Genomic DNA, 9398 nt, shown 5'->3' with positions numbered 1-9398 from the left:
CACTTCAAGTCACACAAATCCTTATATAATTATATAAAAGGCAAGGTTTTTATATATTATTTGAACAAACATTGTACATTGGACAGTGAATACCGGTTAAAAAAAATAATACATGGAGAATAAATCATATTTTCCCAGGATATTAAAATATTTTAAATGATTATTTAAACAAGAAAAATGTAGAGAATATTAATACATGTAAAGAAATGTATTCTTGGAATTTTAAACAAAGATATTTATTGAATTAATTTCTCTAAAAATGATGCACTATGACACATATTAGTTTTTATAGAAGAAATGAAGACGTGCAATATATATATTTGTTTCAAATAAATATTGAACGTCATCTTTGAGTGAATTTTATTCATTTTTTGCTGCATTTTAAACTGGTATTTTCACTCATTTTTCCCCATTTAATGTTTAAATAATATCTGTTAAAAAAGATAAATACATTATTTTCTTCATAATTTCCCCTTATTTTTCATTCATAATTTTGGAGTACAAATTGAAAGACATAAACATATAGTTTCGACTCATTTTTATTCCCCACAGCGAGAGATTTATCCGGTGTTTTCCTGGAGTGAAGCTGCCTCCTCACTGGTTGCTGATTCTGTGCCGTCTTTGGTCCACTAGAGGGTCTTGCTGTGCAGCCTCGACTCTCCATCCTATCGCAGCCTCTGAGGAGAATCAATGAGAGTTGCCTACCTACCTGTGTGACTTCCCACTTCGGAAAAAAAAAAAGGAAAAAAAAAACACACACACACACTCACACACACACACTCTCTCTCAGCCCCGGAACATTTGAAACATGAGTTGTTCTTTAAAACACTTGAAACTGGCTCTAAAGCGGACGATCAGCCACGACTCCTTCAAGTGCTCCAGGCAGTCAATGAGGACCTCGACGCTCGCTGCTCTTCATCCTCACTAGGACATCAACTTTTCCACTGAGACTCTCAGCAACTTTGGATAACCTTTTTCCTCTTCTTCTTCTTCTTCACAAATATGAGAGGTCGCTTTGTTGTCACTTTTCTTTGGAATTTAATTTGTGAAATTTCTTACGGATAGAAGGAAAAGAAGGACAACTGTGGATTTTTTTTTTCTTTTTTTTTTTTGTTGTTGCGCGTGAGTTAAATGGAAGCGAGGGGGGCACCGACCGGACCCCCCTCTTAATAAATGACTTGTTAGTCATCCGTAATTGGGAGCAATTGAACAGTGGGACATGCAGTCAAATATTCCCGTCTCCAGAGTAGTTTTGCCTAAAGAGAGGGGGGGTCGCGGCTTATAAAAGAGGGGAAGCTTTATGTCTTTATTCCCACACTTCCAGCCGTGAAACTATTATTTGTTTGTATTTTTTAGAACAAAAATGAAACTTTGGACATCTCCCTGGGTGTTTTCCCTGCTGATCCTCATCCTCTGTTTGGGATCAGAGTGTGGGACAGTCTGGAAAAAGGGGAGATCCAAGAGGGAGTTGGTGCGCATCAGGGAGGCGAGAGCCGCCGTCCCGGGGGCTTGTGCCACCCGCCTGCCCCGGGGCAAGCGCTCCCTGCCCGGCTTGGAGCGGCGGGGGCTCCGCCAGCACCGGCGCTCCTCGCAGGCGGAAGAGAACTCTCCGGACCGGGGCAAAGCCGTCTACTTCACCGGGAGAGGCGACCAGCTGCGGCTCAAACCCGGCGTGGAGATCCCCAGAGGGAATTTCACCCTGGAGATGTGGATCAAACCGGAGGGGGGTCAGCGGTCGCCCACCGTCATCGCAGGTATTTTTTTTTTTTACCTCAAGTGTTATTTATTATTATTTATGACTAATATCATTTAGAACGTGTGGGGACGATGGGGTTTTATTCGGGTGGAGAGTGCGCCCGCGGCGAGCGACTGGCCATCAGCTGGTGTCGCCGTGCGTAAAAATGTCATTTCTCCTGGCTATTTTAAAACTATGATGTAATGGTCCAAACTTTGTGAGCGAGCACGTCACGGCGGCGGCCAATGTGGAGAGCTCACGCCAGTGTCTCCCTCCTCCGTGAAAAGATATTTGATAAAAAAAAAAAAAAAAACTGTTAGAGGAAAAAAAGAAAAAGTGCGTCTCCTTTCACAAGTCCGTGGATCAGCTCTGCAGTCATGCGTCAAGGAACATCTGAGAGGTGTAAAAACTATTCTGCATCATCTGTTTTTTTGCACACTTGAGATCCTTTTTTTTTTTTTTTTTTTTTTTTTACTATTATAAACACGCTCCAGGTTGTTGTTTTAGCTCCGGCCGATAGGGAGCGTCGCTTACACATCTCATGGTGCCCATGAAATTAACTGAATTGAACCCATCATTTGGGTCACCCTGTTTGTTCGAGTCTCCACTGAACCAAATGGAGGTAAAAAAATAGAATTTTTAAATATTTGATCCCTTTTTTTTAACCTCTATTATTTTACTCTTTAATATGTGGAGAAAATTCGATTAAAATGACGTCCCTTAAACTGAAAAATAAATCACATATTTGGCTGAAACTTAAAATTAAATGCATATACATACTTGGAATGACTGCTTTATGAAACGAATGAAATGAGATACAATCTGTAAAAAAAATAAAAATGAAGCTCATTGTATTCAGACAGAAAATGGCATAAAAAACTGTTACACACTTTAAATAATTACTAAATTTCAAAATCGAAACTATCTTTTTTATCCAAAAACACAGTGTTCTTTTATTTTATTACCTCGTAAATGAATAATAGTGAGATCTCAACAGTGGACATTAATATCTTTATCTTTATCCATAAAAGAAATCTTAAAAATGTGAATATATTTGCTTTAGTCAGCATTACAGAAGCATAACTTCTCCTCGCAAAAATCACCCGATAATGTCAGAAAAAAAAGGGGAAGGTGAGCTCGTTCCTTCCCTTGCATCTTCAATTTCCGCCAGAATTTTGATCGTAAAATGATTTTTTTAAATTAAAAATAACGAAGCTCGACTACTGATCTTGTTAAGTCGCGAGGGTGGAGCTGATTTTCCTGATTTCTTCATTATTTCTTTTTTTTTTTTGTAACTCAACAGCACGTGCTCATTTAAAGCCCTGAACTGAGGTGAACCCTCACATATTGGTGGTGATCTTAAGGGTCTTAACTGAACCATATGAGCACATTTACTATATTTTTTTATGATGTATGTCTGTCTTAAACATCCTAATCCCCCCCTAAAAATTCCACCACACACTTGTAAATGTGTGTGTGTGTGAGATGTAGCTCTGGCCAGTTGGCAGAGACTTCTTCTGCAAAGCCAGCCTCTCAAACAGTCAAGAGCGGTGGGAGTGGTGGGGTGTGTTGGGGGGGGCGGTAGGAGAGGAGGGGATGGGGGGGCGGCGTTGTGACCCGACAGCAGACGTCATCCCTTCTGTGTCGAGGAAGCACCTCAAAAAAACCATCTCCTGTTCACCTCCGGTCATCCCTCTCTTCCTCGTGCTAATGTCACTCTCCGGGTTCCAGACGGAGCAAATATGATGATCTAACAAAAAAAAAAAACTCTGCACGCCGTAATCTTTTAAGTCCAATTCCAAATACCAGTGTGTGTAAAAACACTGATCCACTGCAGCAGCTGTTTGTTTCGCTGCACGTCATCTGGCTCCGTCGTGAAGTCCTGTTCGACTTCGATCGTATCACCGTCGGTTCATTCACAGGGAAGATGCTTCAAATGTTCCCGAGCCAGAGTGAAGTCGTTCCTCTTTTCACCAAATTCTTCTCAGAGCTTTTGTTTTTCCTCTACTTTGAGTCTCTTGAGGATGACTCGGCTCATATATATATATATATATATCATTATTTTTTTTGACGTTATTTGACATCTTTGTTTCTAGATTAAAATCTTAATATTTATAAATTCTTGACTGAATTGTTAAGATTCTAACATTCAAGATTTTTATTTTTTCAATTCTGTAGCCATTAGTTCAATCGTGACGTCATTGCAATGTATTGCTAGAGCTCTTGACATTATTTCATGTAGAGTATTTTCCTTTTGTCATCAGTGAGCAGAGAAGCAGATGGAGCAAGAATGTTCCTCCCATGATGCAACACTAATAGACTCAGGGACTCATTCCTTGTCCTTTAGACTTTATAATTCTGAGTTTGGGTGCAGGAGTGGAGTGAAAGTATGATGTATTCTATTCTATGTTAATCTTTGTATCATTTTATTTGTTATTTCCTTTGATCTATGTTCTTTGTATGTGCACTTTGTCATACTTTGCACTTTGGTCTTTTATTTGCACTTTGTTCTTTTTTTTTTTTTTTTTAAACTATCATTTGCTGTGAACCGTAAACCTAATTTCCCAAAGGAGTCTATCTGTCTGTCTGTCTGTCTGTCTGTCTGTCTGTCTGTCTGTCTGTCTGTCTGTCCATCCATAAAATTGTATCACTTAAAAAAAACACTGTATTACCTCTGATAACTGATCTTTTTTACGTTTTATATCTTTACATAAGTGAAGTAGTAGCTAGCAGTCCCTAAATACGGTCCAATTTACTGCATAAAGTTATTTTCACATGATTCTACTTTCGAGTAAGTACAATGTATTGTCATAACATATATAATCATAGATAATTAAGATAAAATCCACCTCAAATACTAAAAAGACCAAAATCATACTTCCTATTATGTAAATATACATTTAATTTGGCACGACTTTGACTAAAAGATTTTGACCCTTGTGTGATTGAGTTTCAACACCCCTGAACTAGACCATGACTTTCCATGTCAAATGTCACGTAAACGTTGTTGTTCTTTACAAGATGGTCCCGCATCACAAACGAAAGCCACTTTTCCATGACCTGACGCCGACGTCGGCAGATCATTCTTTCGGATATCGGCTCAGGCTAACACTGTGGGTGTTTTGGCTGGAGAAGGTGTCAAAATATCCATTGGCTCAAGAAATTATATCTTTTAAACTTCCAACAGAAGCCAGAGTTATAACGGCGAGGGTCGTCCAACACTCGTGTGGAGATAACACCTCTGAACTGAAAGTATTTTATTTCATTTCTGAGATGGATTATGTTTGACAAAATTTGAATGGAAATTTCCTTCGCTTGACTGTTGTCCAGGAGAAGTGGTTTTGTTTGACCTCCCAGTGTAGGAACAGCTTGAAAAGTAAACGCAATCCTTATTGTTCCTGTCCCCCCCACACCCCCCGTGTTTTATCAAGTGTGTGACAGTTTTCTTTGTAATTCCTCACTTTTTCTTCCTCCCCGAGTGTTTCTTTTTCCCGGGACAAGACAAATAGTCAGGTTCTCTTTGAACCCTGGCGGGGCCGACTCACAATTTTCACACTCAATCATTTATTTCGAAAGGAAGGAAGTTCAAGAAATAAATATGTGTTTTTACTCATTTATTTATTTATTTAAGTGACATTCTTTCAATGAAAAGGAAAATGAAATGAAGTTAAGGCGTTGAAATATGTTGTTTGATGTTGTAAGTAAGTAAGTAATTTATATATATATATATATATATATATATATACTACACACACAACCTATAAATGTTTAAAAAAATATTATAAATAATATTATCATATAGTATATAATAATATTAATATACAATATAAAAAATGTAATAATATAATATTAATAATTATAAAGGATATATATATTATTTATTTTAAACAAAATAAACAAACAAAATAAATGTCTTTTTTCTTGACTTTATTTTATTTATTAAACTGACATTTTTTCAAACAATTCTTTACATTCAATTAAAATTGATCAAATCAATCAAAAACAACTGAATTGAAGGCGTTGAAACATGATGATTGATGTTGTATATATATATATATATATATATATATATTAAGAGGGGGTCAATATTTAGCTAAAAGGAATATCATTACTACTATATTAATATTTTCTTATTAAATATAGTAAAGAAAAAACGTTCAAACTTATGAATATGAATATAAATGAATTACACCTGGTCAAAAATTATTATACTTCACATTAAAACGTGTGTTTTGTGACTCGATTCAACGCACGCTAATAAGTTGATGTGTTTGTAGTGGCGGTGCGGCGTCTGGAAAAGCGCGGCGCGCTACATTAACTGAACATGGCAGAATTATGACAGCTGTTTACACTGGCAGCCCCGCGAGCATGTTAGCACACCTTTTAGCCTTGAGTGCACCGGTTGACAGATGGAGAGCTTTTTCCCTTCCAGTGTGGCGAAAAAGCCTGAAAACGTCAAAACCGCCGAGGGTCTGACCTTGACGCTGAACCCAGAGTTCACCCTTTGAACATGAGTGTGTCGCAGCAGCCGCTTAATGAATGCGCGTGAGAGTGTGCATCTGATTAGAAACAGATCTTCGCCAGCACCGGCCATTACACGCCCACTTATTCCAGACACAGGTAGCTGAATCAATGGGGGACAAAGGCATGTGAATGTTGTGGCAGGACCGGAATCGATCCATGCTTTAATCAGCTTAATATTTTGAGACCCACTAATGCTCGCTAACATGTCGGAGGCAGGAAGTACAGCTAGAGGTTTTTGACATACAAGTACGGGCCGGTGAGGTTTTGCATAGGTTGCAGGAAATATTATCAGCCTCCTTCACCTTCAATGGGTGTTCCCCTAATCCATGGACATTCTACTCAACCCTTGTGCAGTCTCTGGGTCAAGGTGACCCGGTGGCCCCGAAAACAAATGGTATCCCCGTGCTGTCTCTGAGTCTAGCGTTCACCTTGACTCAGAGACCATACAAGGGTTACCATTAACACATTTGTTTATCGGCCACCGGGACACCATGACCAAGAGAAAACACAAGGGTGAGAGCCTGTGGGCCAGAGCTGGCACAGAAATTTGGACAGGCCTGTGGCTCAGTCAGCCATAAATAACAAATGCTTAATCAAAAAAAATGCTGAAATGCGACATTTTGCGGAAAAGGCTGGGAAAAATGTTCTAAGATGCGCCATGAAGCTCCAGTTTAGATAATGCAACGTAGCTCTATTGACGCAATGTAAAGATGTAAAGATGACTCTTAAGGCGTTCTTTTTTCCTTTTTGTGTCCTGATGTCTGTACTGTCGGCAGCGAGTATAAACTGACGTGACACTTAGCTGTTGCTATGCTATACATGCTAAATGAGGTTTGATAACATTGTGTTTCTATGTTAATCTGTTTGCCTAAAAATGTACCATAAAAAAGAGGTAGAACGGTTGACCAGCCCTTAGGCTCAACATCCTTCAGAAAATCTGGTCCATAGGAAATTTTAGGAGTCGAACCTATCCTTATTTTCTCCTCGTTCAACTTCATTATTATTTAGACGACATTGACACATCAAATACCCTACTCAGGGTTGGGACTTGTCAGAGTGATACAGTTTTTGACTCAGCCTGGACTTAGGACTTTCAATTATTGTGTTTTTTTTGCTCCCAGTTTACTACAGGGGTTTGACTTCTGTCAACAATATTAACTTACCCACAAGAAAACTTGATTTAAGGATCACCCATAGACTGTGAGCCGGTTGTTATCTTTTACACTAAAGAAACAATGTTTCAATCGTTACCTTGTACCTCCCTCTTGAGTTCTCCTTTGGGAAATTGGTTTTCCAGTTCACAGCAAACGATAGTTTCATAGAAACAAGAACAAAGGAGAAAGTGCAAATAAAAGACCAAAGTGCAAAGTATGAAAAGGGGCAAATAAAAAAACATAGATCAAAGGCAATAACACAAATAAGAGGATACTAAGATTAACATAGAATAGAATACATAATAATAATAATAATAATAATAATGTCTATTTATATAGCGCCTTTCTAGACCAGGGTCACAAAGCGCTTTGACAGCCATTCACACATACTGATGGGAGTAGGCTGCACACGCGCCAAGTCTGCCATCAATAGCAATCATACGTTCACTTCACTCCTGCACCCAAACTCAGAATTATATAGTCTAAAAGCACGAGGAATGAGTCCCTGAGTCCATTAGTGTTGCATCATGGGAGGAGCATTCGTGCACTCCATCTGCTTCTCTGTTCACTGATGACAGTGTTCAGGGGGTTGATGTCATCATCCATGATGGACAGTAGTTTGTCCAGAGATCTCCTCTCAGCTTTGTCACCAGTGTGTCCAGCTTTATGCCAACCAACGATTTAAGTAAAGGTTCTTGCATACCTTAAGAAATGTAGAGATAAGATAAGTGTAAGAACCCCAACACTAACCCTAATCCTAACAAGAAAATGCTGAAGCCCATTCAGTCAAACAGGTCTTAAAAGTCCCACTTTCGGTGGCTGAAATCCTGCCTTGGTGCCTGGATTAACAAATCCCAATTATTTTAAATCTTTTTGTTCGTGAGTCTTATTGGGGTCACAGGAGGCTGTACCCTATCCCGGTGGCTTATGATGAGAGGTGAGGAATACTCGGCACAAACAACCATTTGTGCACTCGCTCACACCTTGAGATAATCCAGAGTACTCAATAAACCTCTGTATGTTTTTGGACTGTGGGAGGAAGCCACAGTACCCAGAGCTACTGCACGCAAGCATGTGGAGAACATGCAAATTCTAAACAAAAAAAAAGCAGGTTTTTACCTCAAGTTGTAAGCAAACGGTAGCAATCAGTAGTCAGGCAGAAGCTCTAACCACCAACCCACTGTGCCCTTCAAAGTCTTTTTTATAATTCATCATTTATCTTCTGCTTATTTCAGTCTTTTTTTGTAAAGCACGGTATCAAGGTACATTAGCATTTCCGACATTTCCAGATACCCTTATGAAAGCATCATGGTTTATTGCTCAACCCTGAGTCCGGCCGATCCGACCCTGAATGTCCTGTCAAGCGCTGTGACAGGACCGGAGTCCGCGGCTCTCCCCCGAGTCACCTGTGCACACACAAACCTTCGTGCTCAGATGGTCCTAGTGAGACATGTGCAGCTTTGAAATCTTTGCCAACTATGACTGGACTCCATGAATATATGCATCAGCGTCACGAACACGCATTTGGAAACACACAAGCGCACACACACACACACACACACACACACAGACCTGAACCTGTGTGCCTGCCCATACATACCTCGACAAGCATTAAATAAACAGTGAGCATTGAGAGATCCCCTAAGAAGTGAAAACACATTACCATGCTGAAACATGACGTCTGTGGTCCAAGTGAAACAGGAGAAAAGGTGTTTGGGTACCTCCACCAAAACAGGGCTTCGGTCAACCACCCCATGAACAAGAAATCCGTGGTCCAGATCCAACTTTTTTGAACTAAAACTACTCATAATTTCTAAGCCTAGAGCGCCATCTGGCGAGCTTACATTATGATATTGTTGAATGAAGCTTCAGAAGCCCATCACTACAGGGTGCCAATGTTTTTCCAATAGCAACATCTCTTACTGTAGATGCTTTTTCTATTTTTTTTTATTTAACTTGAACGAGAGAGAGACATACAAATAAAC

General features: G+C 39.4%; 1 protein-coding gene across 3 annotated transcripts in view; it reads left to right on the top strand.

Moving 5' to 3' along the window:
• The first annotated feature begins 376 nt into the window (after positions 1 to 376).
• The window catches only part of pappaa (pregnancy-associated plasma protein A, pappalysin 1a), a 106097-nt gene continuing 97075 nt past the window's right edge, over positions 377 to 9398 (top strand). For all 3 annotated transcript variants that reach the window (XM_087790734.1, XM_087790733.1, XM_087790732.1), the window contains exon 1: positions 377 to 1754. In XM_087790734.1, the coding sequence (XP_087646860.1) occupies positions 1364 to 1754 (391 nt within the window). In that variant the 5' untranslated portion in view covers positions 377 to 1363. The remainder of the gene's footprint in view (positions 1755 to 9398) is intronic.

Source organism: Callionymus lyra, chromosome 5, assembly GCF_982586985.1.
Source record: "Callionymus lyra chromosome 5, fCalLyr1.hap1.1, whole genome shotgun sequence".
NCBI lineage: Eukaryota > Metazoa > Chordata > Actinopteri > Syngnathiformes > Callionymidae > Callionymus > Callionymus lyra.
This window is presented reverse-complemented; position numbering and strand designations above follow the sequence as displayed.